Source organism: Aythya fuligula, chromosome 3 (assembly GCF_009819795.1).
Source record: "Aythya fuligula isolate bAytFul2 chromosome 3, bAytFul2.pri, whole genome shotgun sequence".
Taxonomy (NCBI): Eukaryota; Metazoa; Chordata; class Aves; order Anseriformes; family Anatidae; genus Aythya; species Aythya fuligula.
Window position 1 is genome coordinate 12,038,209 of NC_045561.1, and position 17,578 is coordinate 12,055,786.

At 50.5% G+C, this 17,578-nt stretch overlaps 2 protein-coding genes across 3 annotated transcripts in view; both read right to left on the reverse strand.

The window, feature by feature from the left end:
- Positions 1-709: 709 nt before the first annotated feature.
- Positions 710-4,759, reverse strand: GINS1 (GINS complex subunit 1). The gene is made up of 7 exons (XM_032183549.1): positions 4,685-4,759; positions 4,525-4,589; positions 4,349-4,444; positions 3,967-4,057; positions 3,333-3,449; positions 2,439-2,513; positions 710-2,277 (listed from the first exon to the last, which is right to left on the reverse strand). The coding sequence occupies exons 1-7, from the start codon at positions 4,757-4,759 to the stop codon at positions 2,209-2,211; spliced, it is 588 nt and encodes a 195-aa protein (XP_032039440.1). The 3' UTR covers positions 710-2,208.
- Positions 4,760-13,526: 8,767 nt separating this feature from the next.
- SLC8A1 (solute carrier family 8 member A1) overlaps positions 13,527-17,578 on the reverse strand; it is a 73,943-nt gene continuing 69,891 nt past the window's right edge. For both annotated transcript variants that reach the window (XM_032185875.1, XM_032185874.1), the window contains exons 6-7: positions 16,363-16,638; positions 13,527-14,786 (exon numbers count right to left, since the gene is read on the reverse strand). In XM_032185875.1, coding sequence (XP_032041766.1) covers positions 14,410-14,786; positions 16,363-16,638 — 653 coding nt within the window. In that variant the 3' untranslated portion in view covers positions 13,527-14,409. The remainder of the gene's footprint in view (positions 14,787-16,362; positions 16,639-17,578) is intronic.

Sequence of the window (17,578 nt, forward strand, 5' to 3'; positions counted from 1 at the left end):
CTGCTGTGGCAGCCGTGCTGCTGGACCTGGCCCGGACTTGTCAGGTGTGGAAGGAGAGATCTGGCTGGGTTGGGAAATGAGCTTTGTCCTCCCTGATATTGCCAGAATTTTCCTGGGTAGAAAGTAGAAAATTGAGACCAGAGTCCTTCAAGGAAGGTCCTGAATCGCTCCTCTGCAGAGGGTTGCTGTTGGGGCCACCCTGTTACATGTGAAAAGCCAGGGCAGGAGAGCTGCAGGTTCCTGCATCTGGCTCACTGAGCAGGAAAGCTGCATCGTGGCACTAAAATGTGTGCAATGCTAGCAGCAACTCCTGCCATCCTGCCTGCTCTGAATTTCAGGAACCTCTTAAAACTGATGCTGAACTCTCTTATTCCCTACAGTTCCTCTTGGGCTCTAGGAGACGGAGCCTGAAGCTTCCTAAAGCCTGAGCCTAGGATCCAAACCAACATCTCTGTGGTGAGCAGGCCAGAGGGGCTTCTCTTCCAGTTTGAGACTCCAAGGCTGGGGGCAGCACTGGTGGCTTTGTACTGTACTTCAACAAGCCGTCCTCACTGCGCTTCCTCAAAGGAGACCAGGAGGCAGGGTAAGTGAAGGGCAGCACCTTGCCTTCCTTGTTACTCTTCACACACTGACACCGAGTACTGACAAAATAAGCTGTTGAAAAGGCCACAAAGCACTCGTGTGAGCAAATACCAGCTTTATTGATCGGCATGGGGTGTTACCCTCTGCGTGGAGGGATGCATCATTGCTACTACATCACTGCCTTGCTTTGTGCAGGGCCAAGGGTGTTTAGGTGGGGGTTGAAAGGACTCCGGGGGTTCTGGGCTGTGGTGACTACTGCAGGAGAGAGACAAGCCTGACTGCATCAGGGTAGTAAAGCAGAGGCTAACTCACTACAAGCAAGAAGGCTTAAATATCAAGCTGTTGTTGGCATAAGAATAAAAGGGAATAAATTGGCATGACAGCCACACTCAGCTACTGCCTCTAATTCCCAGCTTGGCAGGGCAGCCCCTTGCCATGGGGGACAGGACAGGACAGGGACAATGTGAGGAGAGGGCTGGAGACTGACTGAGGCCTCTGGTCTAGGGGTGCTCTTCCTACCATAGTGAACAGCTGAGATTCCTCTTGCTTTGCCTCGGGGGCAGCCCTGATTCTAGGGGCTCCCAGGGAAACTGTGATGGCAAGGAGGGAAGTTCATGCAGGGTGGCAGAACAAGCCAGGGTTAGCTCAGGGATGTTCCTTGGCTGAGGCTGGGAGAGCAGTGCAAAAATGGCCTGAACACTTGATCCTCTACCTACGTTCTTCCCTAAGGTATTGGGTTCTGGCTAGGGAAACCTGTGATCTTACACAGAACTTATGTTTTTAGAAGCGTTTCCTCAGCCACTACTCAAAACTGAGCAGTTCCATTATGAAAACTATAGGGAGAGCAGCTCTGCCATCTTACTGTTTTGATGCTTAAAATCCTTAAAACCTTCTGCTCCCTCTCCCACCCCTCCTCCCGATAGCCCCCAGGCCCTACCAGACCAGGGTGCTGGGGAAGGTGACCCCATAAAGAAAGGGGCACAGTCTGCAGTGCTCATTCACTCAGCACCTTAAGAAAGCACATTTATAGGCCTCTGGGAGACAAAGCTGTGTCTAGTCCTGGAAAGCTCTTTCAGCCTGACCTGACGTGTGGAAGAGTTCAGAAACACCTAAATAACCAGTGAAGCAGCGCCCTGCAGGGACAAGATGGGTTGGCCCAGAGATCCAGGTCAGAGAGTGTTTAATGAACAGAACATTGACTCTTGAACTATAAAAACTGAAGGCTGAAGCAGCTCTTCATTTTGCAGCTGTGATGTTCTCCCAGCTTCCCCAGCCCAGCTGGTCAGCCTCTTTCTCCCGAAGGCACGGTGTGAACAAAGAGCTGCTCCAAGCCCGACAGCATTCACAGAACCTGCATGTAGCTGTGGGGCGTGGATACAATGGCAGGATTCCCAGGCTTGCTACATTACCAGTATGCACCCTTTGGTCACGCAGCGCTGGCCAATATGGTCTGCACAGTTTATAAACTTGGAGCTGGTCTTCACGTCAGGCAGTAATAACTGTTACACGGAGCTGCAGGTGCTCTGTGCAGAAATGCTGAGGTGGCTGAAGTCCTGCACGCACCAGGGTTCGCTCCCCATTATGCACAGGGCATCAGGCAAAGGCTGTCCCTCCTGTCCTGCACACTCAGGACAGGATGTGCTCCAGGACTCCTTGTCTGATTAACTGCTCGCATTTCCAGCGGGGCAAGAAGTGCTGCACGGAAACACAGACATGTTTTTCCCTGAAATCCAGGGGTGCCAGATCAGGCAGGGCTGAACTGCAGGCCTGGGGCACGTCACAGGAGTGAAAGAGAAAAAGGAAAAGAACAGGAAAGGGGTTAGGGCCGCAGGACCACATGCTTTTGTCACAAATACCTGGCTGTTCTTCTTCAACAGGACGGTGGTTCCATCTTCGATCTCAAATTCTCCGTAGTCCTTTAAGCACCGCACCTGCAGAGCAGAGGGGCAGCAGTCTCTGGATCAACAGACCTCACACAGCAAATACCCCACAGCACTGCTGACTTAAAACACATGCTCCAGAAGTCCAGGTACCCTCTACCTGATGTTCTCTTCCTGCCTTTGCCTGGAGCAAGAAGCACCAGTGAGCAGACCCAGCTCTCCAGAAACCAAAGACCAGCCCTGCAGAATAGCAGCAGCATTTCCAGGAGGACCTCCCCACACACACAGCAGGAACTGCCTGTCTGTTAACACTGAAACAGTCTTAAAGAGCAGGCTGACTGCCACCATGTGTTCTTTGTAAGAGAGTAAAGGAACAGAGCACTTCAGCTGGTGCCTGGTACAATTTTTCATGTGCTCTTGGATGGTTGCATCAACTGTGTAAAATTATTTATAGTCTCACCTATCAAAGTCCATTTAAAATAACAATAAACATCGCCTTGTTCACAACCCATAACGTGGGAAGATTTCTAATCACTCCAAAGAGTTATTTGAAAGGAAGAGTTAAGTTTCTGCAAAATAAACACTTAAACTTTTTACTGTGGTTCAGACTCTTCACCCCTACCACACCAGTTCCCTGCAGGCATATAATTCATGTTTCAATGTAATTTGAGCCCTCCATAAGAGAAGAAATAAAATACTGGCAGGAAGAGTTTAAACTGGAAAGCATCAGAGCTTGTGGAAGCTTTGGTGCTCTGGAAGGCTTTACTCAAAGGACTTCCTAATGGGGAGGGAGGTAAAAATATCTGAAAAAGGAGAGACAGCTGGGCAAAAACTGTTTGTTCAGACAGAAATTGCCATTCTTCCACTTACTTCGATGTACAGGCTCTTGGGAGGCTTTATGTCCTGCGTAAGGTCCAGCCCCTCCTCTCCGCCTACTGACCTCATGTAGGTAGCCAGGGACTTTTTGTACCGATTGAACCACTCCACCTGCAGACATCAACAGCAGTGCCTCAGGCAAAGCCATGCAGCTCATGCTGACGGGTGCCTGAGGAGTGAGATGCAGTTTGTTTGTGCTGTCAGACCTCTCTTCCTGGCAGCCAACAGCGAATGCAAGTTCGTCTGAAGGGAATAACTGTCCAGGACACAGAGCAATCTGGACTCAGGCTAGCACACATGCAGAGAACACCATGAGCAGCTCTGTACTTCAGTCCTGAGAGAGAATTTGAGAACAGCACGTAGAGGCCAGAGTTCTGCTGGCTGCGAGTGGGATCTAATGAAGGCCACCCAATCCTTTGAATTGCCAGGCATTACCTGTACTCATTGTACATTCAGGATTGCACCCTTAGAACATTTCGAAACAGACTGACATTTACAGAAAAGCACATGAAGTGCCTTATTTTTTTAGTAGGGACGGGGGAGGGTCATCCATTTTTGACTGTACTAAACAATCCACTGGGGAGATTAAGTGGAAGGAGGGGAACGGTGCAAGACGAGGCAGACTCACTTCTTCAGCCGACATGTGGAACTGGATGGCGTTGGGCAGGATGCTGCCGTACTCCCACCTGAGTGCTCGGATCCGCAGCAACCGGTCGTACCTGGGGCAAGAACCAAGGGGCACGAGCAGCACCTTCACCATACCCGGCTCTGCCCTCAGAGCAGGCGGCAAAGGCTGTGGTTACCCCACCCTCCTCCCTCTAAAGGAAGGGATTTTTGGCCTCGTTGTTAATTAAAACTTTCAAAGTGCAGGAGCAAGTGGTCTTCCTCCTGGTTTTTGGTGATGCCAGCAGGGAACAGAGGCAGCCCCGTTGGCTGGACAGAGGAACCGAGGGCAGGTCGCTCTTTTTGGGGTCCCCAGCACCCCTCCCCGTGCTCCCTAAGGCACTCACAGATAGGCCACGATGCAGCGCTGGTTCCTCAGCAGGCAGCAGTGGCGAAAGCGGATGAGGAAAATCAGATCCGTCCGGCCCGCCTTCGCTTCGGACCTGCGAGAAGAGCCGCGTTACACCGGGACGGGACGCGATGGGACGAGACGGGACCCCCTGGACCCCCCCCCGGCACTCACACATCCGCCTGGTTCCGCTCGTACAGCGCCCGCATCTCCTCCAGCGCCTGCCGCAGCTCCTCCGCCTGCAGCACCGGAGGCAACTCGGTGAGGACGAGCCCCGGGGGGCCCCATCCCGGCCCCGGTCCCCTCCCGGTGTCCCCTCCCGGTCCCCGCTCACCCGGAAGGGCGGGAGGTGCCCGCCCGCGGCGCGCTGCAGCTCCCGCACCAGCCCCACCGCCCGCTCTCCCGCCATGCCGCCGCGGCGCGCGCGCGGGAAAGCCGCACCGCCCCGCAGCCAATGGGAGGCGGCCGAGGGGGCGGGGGGTGCAGAGGACACGCCCCCTCGGGGACCGCCCGGGCGCGCGCGCGCGCCGGGGGCGTGCTGAGAGCGACCCGAGGGTTCCCGCGTTATCCCCGAGCTGGGGGGGGACACCTTGGCATTGATGGTGTCTGCTGTTTTTTTTTTTTTTAATTGCACTTTAAAAATCCATTTTTAATTGCATTTTTAAATTGCGTTTTTTAAAATCGATTTTTAATTGCGTTTTTAAAATTGCATTATTTCGTTTTTAAATTGCGTTATTAAATTGCATTTTTAAAATCGCACTTTGTTTTTTTTTTTTTTTTAATTGCGTTTTTAAAATCGCATTCTTTTGTTTTTAAATTGTATTTTTAATTTGTATTTGTCTTTTAATTACATTTTAAAAATCGCATTCGTTTGCTTTTTTAATTTGCATTTTTAACTTGCATTTTTTAAGTTGCCTTTTTTTTTTTTTTAATATGCATCTTTAAAATTGCATCTTTTGGCTTAAGTATAATTTTTAAATCGCATTTTTGTTTTAATTACATTTTTAATCGCTTTTTAAATTACATTTTTAATCGCTTTTTAAAATTGCATTTTTAATTGCTTTTTTAAAGTGCATTTTTGAAATTTCATTTCTTAAATTGCATTTTAAAATGCCATTTTTTTAAACTGCATTTTTAATTCATTCTTAAAATTGCTTTTCTAAAAGCACATTTTAAAAACTGTATTTTAAAATTGCATTTTGAAACAATGCAATTAAAGATATATATATATATATATATATATTTTTTTTTTAAAGAGAGGCGTGCCTGTTTCCATCTCTCCTCCTTTGGGTCTTCTCCAGGGTGCTACACATGGTTGTCTCTGGTGACCCCTCCCCATGCTACCCCAACTCGTCCTGTTCCATCTCCCACATCTTCCAAACCTGAAGCTTGCCCAAACTGCAGGGCACGTGGGGGAAGAAAAGATGCGAGGCCTGTTTCCAGATGAGGCAGGGAACCCTTTAGCCCCCGACACCTAGGAAATGGAAATGAAAACCCAGCAGCCTATCTGAGCTAGAAGTGATAAAGGCAGCAAGTGTCGGTTCCTAATTCCAGCTGCAGCTGCTGCAAATCAGCTGCTGGGGTTTGCTGGGGATGGAAATGTAACCGAGCCCAAGTGAAAGCATCAGGCTCTGCCTCGCCTCACTGCTCTGCCAGATTAAACAGGCCTCGTACATAAAAATAGACAAAATGAATGAAGAATTTACAAACATCTATATTTTGTGTTAGGAAATGTGATAAAATTAGGAAAACAGCTGAGGACACTGATTTATACAACTCTGACTATTTCAGGCAATGAGAGGTTTACATAGCACAGTTTAACAAGATAAAAGGTCTCCCACGAAGTACACGGATGACAGACAGCTCATCTGGATTCGACACAACACAGCATCAAGTACACACGTAATGTGATGAACAGTGCCAGGTCATTCCCCAGTTAGGTAACATACAACCTCTTGAATAAGGCAATTCAAATGTAACTCGGAAGTCAAATCACAACATACCCAGGCAGCATGCAGGGGAAAGTCATTTATTTTGTACATCGGAATGACACACCTTGCAACAGGTTCCCATTTTATGCAGTTAGAGCAACAAGATATAAACCATTCAAATAATATATATATGTCAACAGTTGTCTGTACTGGAATAAAGATTATCTGGTTTCTTTTTTTTTCTTCTTTTTTTTTTTTTCTTTTCTTTTTTTTTTTTTGGTAAAAATAAAACTATTTGAATTCACTAATTAACAAAATGCACAGTGATCAGAAACCCAATTCTTCTCACGGTTGCCATCCCTGCTTTGCTCACCTGTCTCCACGATGCCGTGGCACCGTAACCCTGGCTTCAGGGGAGCGCTTTGCACGCAGGAGCCAAAAACTTGCAGCTCCCATGGCTGCAGACTGTGCCCGGGGCTTTAATCCCATGCCTTGGCTCCTGCAACATCCCTGCCTCCCGATGCCCACAGCCTGCATCCCGTTTCCGTATTACCAATCAATTCCTCTGGCTCTTTACCACCAAGAATTATAAGAAACTGCGAATCTGCTCAGAAGCAAAAAAAAAACAAAACCAACAACAACAACAAAAAAAACCCACACCCAAACGACCAAATAACAGAAAGCTGAGCCCAAAGTCTCTCTGATGTGGTGGAGCCTAAAGGATGCAGCTGAGGAGGGATTTCCAGTGCAACAGGTGTAGGGATCACTAAAGATAATGCCTTTTTTTTCTTTTTTTTTCCCAATGTTAAAAAGTTCTTTCAAGAGGAAACTATGAAGAAGGGAAATAAGACTTTTCCCTACACAAAAATAATAAAATAAAATTCTGTAATTTCTGAACAGACCCATCTGGGCAGCTTCTCCCTGGTAAAGACCACCTGCCTGTGTCCTGCAGTGGCTGGGGCTCCCCTGGGAATCCCCTCCTGGGATTTTGGGGTTGATTTTGGGATCCCCAGGGAATGGCTTTTGGGGGTCCCTGAACTCACTTTCTTCTGCTGGGTCCTGTTCTTCACTTGACCGCTAAAAAGTGATCTCGTGCCTCCCTGCTACGCCATTTACTGCTCCGGTTAAAATAAAATAATTAAAAAAAAAATCATTGGCGTCTTTCATTGCCCTTAAATATACAAAAAAAAGCAAATCTTCAAAAGAGAGCGGGGAGAAAGGTGCTTTCACAATGACATTCAGAGCAAAAAGAGAGAAACGACATTGTACAGGTCATTAGAGAGCTATCTTTGGCAGAATATTTCAAATAAATTATTATTACAAACATTTTCTGCAGTCGTATAGTTACTTGGAACATTTCACTTTCAGCTACGGGGTTACTCGTTCACTACTCTCTATCAATAGGAAAACACCACGAATATATAAAAATAGATGAGCTTAGCACGACTTTCCGGGCTACCACGGCTGCCTCCGATGGTCTCGAAGGCAGCAGGGAGTGGGATTGTGGAGCTCACGCTGCTGGGTGGCTGAGCAGCGGCCGTGAGCGGGGATGGCAGCAGTGCTGGCGACCCCAATTCGGGCTCTGCCCTGGTTTTGATGCCAGGTCCCCGTCCCCACGTCCCCAGTCACCCCATGGGATGACTCAGTCCCGACCTTCCCCTCCACCCCTTCTCCACGAACATTTAGGTTTAAATACTTTGCTTTTTTTTTTTTTGTTTGTTTGTTTATACAGCATGTACAGAATATACAGCACCGGGTGATTATCTCCCAGTCGACTACGAGCGTCTCCCAAGATGGCCTCTTTTATCAACAAATATATATAAATCGACAGTCATAAAAGAGTCGTACCAACAAATAGTATGGCTTTTCAAAGAGTGTAGCTGCATTGTGCCGTTGAGCTCACAAGGAAGAGGAAGAGAGATGGTGGGGAGGGAGGCTGGAAGCGCGAGCTGGGCGGGAGCCATCAGCCCCCAAGGGCAGTGCCGGGTGCTGGGGGTGCTGGGCGGCTGTCACGGGAGAGCAGGAAAGCGCCCACCTCGCAGGGTCAGCCCTTCCCCTGGCTTTTTGAGGGCCCCCAAGTCTCTCTGAGCTGTTTCTCCTGCCCTGACATCAGGCCCGAGCCCGCCTCGCTGGTGGAAATGAGAGCGGGACGGAGAAGCTGCTGGCTTGGCTGGGCCTTGGCCAAGAGGGCTGCGCCGCTGTGTCCTCTGCAGGCTCGTGGCAAGAGGCTGTTTTCTGCTTCAGAAAGAGGAGCCGTTGCTTTGCTTTCCCCGTGTTTCGAGTGTGCGGAATGGCTTTTGAGAGCTGGAGTGGTTACTCGAGCATCGAGATAACCGGACCTCTCCGTTACAGGGGAAAATCACTCTTAAATTCCTGCTACAGCTGCTTTTCGCCTAGCTCCTGTCTCATTTTCCACTTTATCAGAACATTATGGTCATTCCCTCAGGCCTCTCCAGCTGAAATCAGGGCTGATGCGAGCACGGGGAGCCCAGGCCTCACCCTTGGCTCTGCCTGCAGGTACCTCTGTCTGGAGACAGCAAACCTCTGCACCCTCTTCTTGCTTGGCTAAGAGCAGATTTGGGCCTGGTGGACAACAGGGACCTCTCCAGGCAACCCATGGGCTATGGGAGGTATGAAGGTGCCCATTGGGAAGTCCTGGTTTTGACAGCACACCTCATGCCACATCTCTTCATCACAAAGACCCAAGAAGCAGAGGGCTGTGTCCTACCAAACCCGGCATTTTGTGGCTTTCACCGCCACGTAGCAGCACGCTAGAGTTATGATGTTTAGGGGAATTCGGCAACTTCCCTGCACATCCACAAACAAAACTGTTTTGTCAGATTGCTGAGCCACATCCTCAATGGGCAAGCTTAAAAGCTGGTTTATCTGCAGAGCTGAGCCTCCTGCTCAACAGCTGAGGGCTTAATGCATTGTGGAAAAAAAATAAAATAAATAAAAAAGACGAGCTGGACAAGCCTTGTCAGAAGCAGAGTTGTCATCAGGGAAAAAAATACAGAGAGTTTTCTTTCTCACTAACGCAGCAGCTATCATGTCAAAGCGTTATCGCAGCCTTTTGCTCTCTGGAGCTGCTGGAAGGAGGATGAGCAGTGCTCCCGCCCGGCTCGCTGCACGAATGTGTTTGCTCACGAGCTGTGCAGACAACGGGAGCCACACGGAGCCAACAAAGGAAGGCACAACAGGTGCCTGTTCATTTCCTTCTGCTTGGGGGGAGTCCAGCCATGGGGCATCTAATTGTGGCTCTCATTGCTCAGCGAGACCAAGCCAACGCAAAAGGCTAGGGCTGAAGGCAAGGAGCGATCCAGTCATGCACCTCCCTGCATCCCTAGGAGTCACAAAGCCACCAGTTTCCAAAGGCTTTTGTTATCACCCCTCACTGATAGCAGCTAGGGACACAGACTGAACTAGAAATAGAGAAGAACTAAATCCGGCCTTTACAGAGAGGTCAAGAGGTGCAGGGAGAGATCCCCGTGGCTTTCCTCCATGCCCTGGTAGGGTTTAGGAACTCTAAGTGTGGCTAAGCATCCCAAGTCATCGTGACTGAAGGCTTCACAGCAAGAAGGACATTGTCTCCTGTCTGCGCCCTCCTTTGAACATCCTCATGCCATCACTACACAGCTGGGCAGGGTCTTAATCAAACTCTGCCCACTTTAATGGGGTGAATATTTTTCAGAGCACTGAGAACAGGCGCTGTTTTGAGGTAAAGGAGTTGAGACGGACCTTGAACCCCCCGTTAAAGCAGTTTGCTCTGAAGTGTAGAGCCAGGGTTTGGGGGAACTAGAGTGTCTGTAGGCCTTGATAACAGTGGAAATTCATCAGAAATGATTAATCTTCCAGACTTTGTGAATGAGGGAGAGCAGGGCAATAAGAATGAGCAGGAAGGGCTCAGCACGCCCACCCTCTGTCCTCCTCAACCTGGAAACTTGCAGGTTCCTTTGCTTGCACAGCCTTGAGTCCGAGATGCCGGGGGTGCGGTGCCAATGCTGCTTCCCACCACCAGCTGCACCAAGACCCATAGCCACAGCCGTCAGGGCAGGGGTGCCTGCTGTGGCAGCACCTAAAATGGGGTTTCCAGTTCTGTGTGGGACCCCCTGGTGCTCCCCCCATCCCCGTGCTCCCTGATGCTGGACATCCCACCGGCAGCGCCCGCCTTGGCAGCTTTCCCGGCCCTTCTCACGAGGGCTGTCGCTGGCTGGCGAGAGGCTCTTGGCACCTCGGCTTCCAAAAGGAGGGAGGCTCAAGTCCTTAAAAGGTGAGGAATCCGGCTGTATTTATTGTCCCCCGGGGGCATTTTGCAAGAATACAGATGCCTCTGGATGCTTTCCTGCGCAAGTCAAGTTTTTACAAGATAAACAGGCTTTCCTGCAGCTGTGCGTGTGCGTGTGGTCGGTCATCGGGAGAGGCCGGAGGGGTTCCTCGTGCTCTGCAAACGTGTTTCCCTGGATGGCGCGGGTGCCAAAGCTTATGGAAAAGCAATGCAAACGCCCTCTGGCATGAAGTTTTCCCTCTTTTCTCTGCCCCTGTCACACCGACACTTTCTGGTTGCTCCCCCTCAGTAAGGCAGCTCCTCCCTAGGTATGGATAAGGTCCCCAACACCGCTGCGCGCAGTTCTTACCCAAGCACTTAAAAATAACCCTAACAATAACACACGGCCTCTGCTCCTCTCCTCCCCGCCCACGGCAGAAATAGCACGGCAAGTTTACAGACCGCATCCAGACTTCTGACATATCTGAGGCACGTGGCTACCAGAAAGGGTCCAAAGCCTGCCTCTGCCCTCTTGTCCTTGAAGGAAGTGATGAAAACGGGGAGAAAAACCCACAAATGCCGGCACCGGGGACCTCCAGAGTCTGTGTGTATCGAGGAGGAGTGCAGTTTACAGGCAAACGGGCATCACTCTTTGCATAAGCTCATTGCACATGCCAAAAGCACGGGGCTGGCGGAGAATAATTGCACAAACAAGGCTGGTGTTAGCCGTGTGATTTAGGCCTTGTCCTGAGCGAGCAGTGCTCCATCACTCCCGCTGGAAAGCTCTGTGAGCAGAACGCTTATTTACTGCCTGTTAAACCGCGCCGCTACACGCGTCCCGTTTGACTTGTTAATGACTTCGGCGACTGTGATTCATCCCGGAGAAGCAAAAGGATGATGAGAGTGAAATACCAGCATCACCTTGCGGAAGATGTAATTACCAGATCAGGAGAAGTGCTTCGCTCTCACAATTCACTGCTTGGGAGAGGCACACGGGCGTGACCGACTGCGCTTGGCTGGGGCTTGACAAAGGCTGGCGGCTGAGCTGCACTCATCCTGGAGGATGCTGAGCAGGGCGAGGGTCAGTGGCTCAGATGGCAAAAAGCAGCTTAGTTTTTTTTTGGGAAAAGACCAGGCTCATGCAGCCCAGTGATTGCATTAAATCCTCTGGCTGTAGGGGAGCATCATTTACCTGCTTTGGAGCTCCAAAGCCAGGCGCTGCTGCTGCTGCCGGCCTCACTGTGCAGCCCCATCCTGAGCCTACAGACCTGAGCCTGGTCCCCTGCAAAGGGACACATTTTAATGGTGCAGAGGGGACCCGGGCTCTTTGCAGCTCTGAGCGTCCCTCTGCGGAGCCCTCCACACATGTGCACTGCCTGGAGGGGGCCCTGCCAGCCGAACCACGAGGCTGGATCAAGAGCAGGAGCAGTTCTGTGCAGCTGGGGAGCACGGACAAAAAGGGCTGCTAAGTTCCTCGCAGGCAGCTGCGTGACTCTCCCTGAGTCTGGGGGCAAACCAGCACTGACAGGGCGCTCAGCACAGGAGCAGCATCTGGCCCCAAATGGGCTTTACTTGCAAGTTTTGTCCTTGGGCGGTTTCCTGCGTCCCTCTGAGAGCCGCCGCTGCACCCCAGCACGCTGAGCCCGAGGCGTGACGGCGATGGAGCAAGAGGAAAGCTGTGAGATGGGGCAGGAAGGTGTGCCTGGAGGCCCCGACGCCCCCACCAACAGCAGAAACACAACGAAGGCAAAGCGATGGATAAATAAGAAATGGGTGCAACGTAAAGGGAGAAAAGGAGAGGGAAGGGGAGGGGGGGGGGTTCCATAGAGAATATGCAGGAGCACTACTGGATCCATGAGGAATCATTACAAACTTTATTTGTCTGTGCATCGTGTACCATTGATAAGGATCATCACAATTAGTGGACTCACTGCCTATAGTGGTGGGCAATACACACAAAGAAAAATCAATGAAGCCAAACAAAACGAAAATGAAATCATTGTACATAAAGGTAATCACAGACCTGAACAACCTGCATTTGTGTTCAATTCCTCCCCCAAAACAATGAGAAACCAAAAAGAAAACCCCAAGAACCCTTCAAAAAAGAAAAAAAAAAAAAAAAAAAAAAAAAGCTTTGACAAGGGAAAAAAAAAATATCTTTAGACTCTTGGAGAAAATCTTACAACAGGTTAATTGAAGTTTCCACAGCTTGTTCAAAATGAGTACAGATACCCCAGCCAACCGGTTGTGGTACAGAGGTGCTTCTCAGCCGGGTCAGAGGAGCTCGCCAGTGACGTGCAGGCTGGGGGTTTGCCTGGCTGGGCCACCAGGTGGGTGGTGTAGGGTGAGGAGACACCCAACACCATGCACAACCTTATCCTGGAGATATGGGGTGGTGCTGAGCGACACCTGCCCTGTCTCACCCTTTCCAGAGGGGAGATGCCGTGCTGGACGCATCCCCTTTGCTCTGCCTCCTCTCTGTCACCCTGGCCAAGGCCACCGGTCCCCACCTCACCTCCATGCCAGAGCTGTGCCCTGCTCGGCACCGAGCTCGCCCTCGCTGCATGCTGAATGATCGATCCCAGAGGCAGGGCCTAGTGCTAAGCGCTGCTGGCGGTGCAAACGTGTCCTTTTTTTCCTCAGGGAATGCTTCACGGCTACCTTCAGAGGTGTGGGAGACCCCGTTACGGCCCTTCAGCTCTCACACCGAACTGTTCTGCCTCCAAACGGCTGTGGGGAAGGAGCAGCCCTGAGGACTGATCCCGATGGCTTAGGACTCAGAAACAGGGGCTGTCTCTTGGCCCCCGAGGACACAGAAACACCCGCGTGGCTGTTATTGCTTCTCAGGGACCCATGTGCGAAGCAGTGAATGGTGAAAGCTTTCCCTCCTTTCCCCCACCCTCCCCGTGAAGAGGAAACAAACAACCAAATGAAAAAATTAAAAAACAAAACAAAACAAAACAAAAACAACTATGGGAGAAACTAAACTACCTAAAATAAATAAAACCAGGTGAAAACACTTGTATCTGCAATGCTCAACCCACATGGCTGGAAGGACTATCGCTATAGGATGCTATATACAGGTAGGGTTCATTTCAGTCATGCAAAATGTTACTAGTACCACGACAGCATGCCCGGGGGGTGGACGAGGCGGGGGCCATGGGCTGGGCAGAGGACGGGCGCTGCGGGACCTCAGCGTAGGACACTGGACACGAGGCTGCGTCCCCAAAGCACGGAGGGTGGGGGAAAAGGGGAAAATGGGGGGGGGAAGGGAGGAGAAATGCTAATTATACACACATCAAAATGAGAAAAAAAAAATCGAATGACGAAAATGGTTGTGTTCTATCCTTAGAAAGCTCCCAGTTTCCCCTTTTTCTTCAGTCTGGTCTCTCGCTTCTTTCTGCCAGGGCCAGAGGGGACGTTCCCAAGTGGTGAAGGCGGATGGAGGATGCTCGGAGGTTCAGGACCCTCGCTCGCCTCTCCTTCCCTTGCCCACCGGCTCCGTTTCTCACCAGCCGCTCCGGCCTTCCCCGTGCCAACGCGCCCCGGTCGCCTTCGCATCCATCCATCCTCCTGGGGGGGCGGTGAGAGCGATGGGACGGGGCTCGGTCGCTGCCGGCTGCTCTCGCTGGTAGAGTTGCAAAGAGGGGACCCCTGGGAAGGGGGTCCGGCCAGCTTTGGGGTCCCTCCTAGTTCAAAGGACGCTCCAAAGCCGCTTTCCGTCAGCAGGTGTGTGAACATGGCAAATCTCTTTTATTCTTTCTCTGTTCATTATACACAGCGTTATATCTATATCTATACCTATATATTGCTCTATATAGATACATATAGATATATATATATTTACTATCTCTGATTGTTCCTTTAGAAGCCCTTTATGTGGCAGTAGGCTTCCAGAGATGAGAAGAATATGTACAAGAGCCACAGGAGGATAAAGAGTGAGGATGTGAGCAGCTTGGAAGTCCGCGGCCCGCCCAGCTCACCTCCAATTTCGGGTCTCCGCCGATAGAGCAGCACACCCACACTGATAAAAGCAAAAATGGTGAAGAGGGTGACGGAGAAGGCCAGGGTGCCGGGCGAAACTTCGAAGGCTTGTCCGTGTGCCGCGTGGTAGATGGCCGCGATGGACCAGGCCACCCCGATGCCCAAGAAAACGTTCACGGCATTGCTCCCGGTGACGTTCCCGATGGAGGCGTCCGCGTACTGGTCCTGTGTCGCTGCTACTTTGCTGGCAAATGTGTCTGCAAGGGGAAGGCAGAGAGAAACCCTCAGGGAACAGGCAGGTAAGGAGGGATGGTGGCGGGCAGCGTGGGGATAGAAATCAAAAGCATCACTGGGGGAATGAAGAATTGGGTAAAGGTACCCAAGGCTCTGCCTACAGGCACTCCTGAGGAAGGAAAGTCAAGGTCCAGGAATGCCCAGGAGGGAAATCTCAAAGTCCTGAAATATGGGGCTTCCCCCAGTATGGCTCGCAGATTCCCCATGGTGCTTCAAGCCAGAGACAGCTCTCCCCAGTACTACAGTGTACTGGCCCCTTCCCCACATCCACTAATATGCTGACTTGTACAAGAAGTGAAGATTGGGAGAGTTTTGTGGGAGCTGGAATGGTCTGTCTCCATCTATCAGTTCTGCTTAAGTTTTGTATTTTCATTTCTGTGTTTGCTTTAATGATTTCTCACCAATGCTTTGTGCCTCACTAAAGTCCAGTGTCCTTTGAAGACCCTGACACTTTGGGAAAGAAGCACACAACTTTCACCCATTTAACAGGGGAGAAAAACCGGGCAGGTACGTGCACACTTGCCCAGCTACTCCAACAGCTTCAAGACCAGCAACAAAAGATAAAACTGTGATAAAACATGCCTGGACTTTTACGCTGCTGATCTTGTGGCTAGTTGACCAGCATGATGCTGTCCTCTGCCATAGGGAAATGTTGGCTTTAGATCCAAACCCAGCAGCTCAGATAATGCCCAGATAACACTACACCATCTGTGAGTGTCTCCCAGTTGAAACAGGAGTAGCCAAATATATCCCAAAAGATTTTCTCTTTTTTCTCTTAAATGTTCCCTGAAATGTCAACTTTTGTCAACAAAAACAGAAGGGAAGACTTTGGCTGTCAAGGGTATGAGACAGTGCTACAAAACTTGCACCTGAAAGTTCTAGTGCCAGAAATCTAAAAAATGCTCCTTCTTTTGCCTGAACCTGATCTCCCTTTTAGTTCTGTTGCTTCCTTTTGGGGCTCTTATAGTGTTAGGCCAGTTTCAAGGCCTTTGCACACCCAAGTGCTGACCACTGGAGGCTTGGGACTGGTGAGAAAATGTCTGACTGAAGCTGGAGGTGGTCAGGTTGGGTTACAGCCCAATCTCCAGGATCTAGACCGTGCCTGGTCAGCACTGTGGTGTGTGGCAATGGAAACTCATGTTATTTCTCCCCCTGGTCAGTGTTCAGTCTCTGCTGTCTTCTGAAGCTCAGTTCATAGACACATCTCCAAATATCTGCAGGGTCACAGCCTTCCAGCAGCTCCACAAGCGGCATTTCTAGCAGCTTCCCTGGCTCAATAGCATCTCGATCCACCTGAACCAAAGCTGAATCTGGACTTCTACAAAGGTGTCTGTGCTGGGTAGAGCACCCTAAGTGTGAACAAGCACCTACCTCACCTGGGAGACAATGTCAAAGGAGAAGACTTTCAGAAAGTGCCAACACAGGCAGCATTTTAATCAAAGACTCTGAGAACAAACGCCATGGAGGCTGTCCACAGAAACAGATACAGCACAGTCTGGGCAGAGATGGACCTTTACAACAAACTGCTGTTGCCCTTACCTGGCACCGATGTCCCCAGCGCGACAAACACGACGGCAGTGACTGAGTCCTTCAAGCCAATGGTGCAGCCAAAGTGGGACGCGAGGTCGCCGATGAAAGCTGTCAGTATGCCGATCATGAGGATGGAGACGACGAAGCAAGCCCAGCCATTCCAGTAGTCTGTCGGGGGCACGAAGGCAAAAAGGACCTTCCAGAAGACGGTCAGAAAGTGCATCACGTAGTCAAAGCAGGAGGGCAGCTTCTCCTCCCCACATTCATCGTCGTCATCGTCTTCCCCTGGAGAAAACCACCAGTGCCTGGTTAGTTGCTCATTCAATTTGGCAAAGCCTTTGTGCTTCCTGCAGCCCCCAAACATCACCTCTCATGGCTTGGGCTCTGCAAAACCTTGACTTCCAAATATCTCATTTTCTGGGCAAAGTACAGGGAGGCACGAGGACCCTTCCTGGCCCCTCTCTGTTGTACAGAGACCCTCCAGAAGCATCAGTCTTGAAAACTGACCTGCATGTCAGAAAATACAGAGCCTCATGCCAGCACCTCTGCCTGGGTTTGACCACCAGATGCTTTCTGAGACTTGGCCCCTGCTCAGTAGCCCCTTCCCCAAAAGGGAAAAGGCTACTTTCCTTTTCACATCCTCCCCCACAACGCAGATATTTAATTGGATAAGAAAACATATAGAGTCTCCCTCAGGGATAACAAGTGGTCTTGCTGTATACCATGTACCAATCCATAGGTGTTGATTAACCCCACATTTAAATGGGGGCTCCATGCTGTGACAGTGGAGCTACTGGGGAAAGCTGCTCGAGTGCTGCTTGCTTCGTTATTGCTCTTAACAACAACTGCTTTCTGCCTTGATGCAAAGGTGACAATGAAAAGCCAAATTTGAGACCAAATGGCATACTTCCTAAGAAGGTGGCCAAACCCTGAGCACTGAAGTTTCAGCTCTTTGTGCCCTCCCAGAGAGCACACACATGTGGGAGAAAGAAAAGGAAATAGCCCAGATAGTTCAGTCCTTCACGAGGGCATTGGTAACCTGTAAAGGGAGCCAACCTGCTCTTGGTTTGCTCCAGCTCCAGTGCATGTAAACTTTGCTGGCATCCTGGGGGGTGCACAGCAGGGCATGGAGCCAGAGAAAATGTCTCCTCCAGGAGGGTGGTGAAGCCCTGGGACACCTACCCTGGGTGGTGGACATTTCCATCTTTGTGTGTTTTCAACATTT

Coding starts and splice junctions, on each gene's coding strand:
- GINS1 (XM_032183549.1), bottom strand. CDS start 4,759: ATGGCGGGAGAGCGGGCGGTGGGGCTGGTGCGGGAGCTGCAGCGCGCC. Junction 4,590..4,684: donor GGCACCTCCCGCCCTTCCGG/GTGAGCGGGGAC, acceptor CCGGTGCTGCAG/GCGGAGGAGCTGCGGCAGGC. Junction 2,278..2,438: donor TGTTGAAGAAGAACAGCCAG/GTATTTGTGACA, acceptor GTTTCCGTGCAG/CACTTCTTGCCCCGCTGGAA.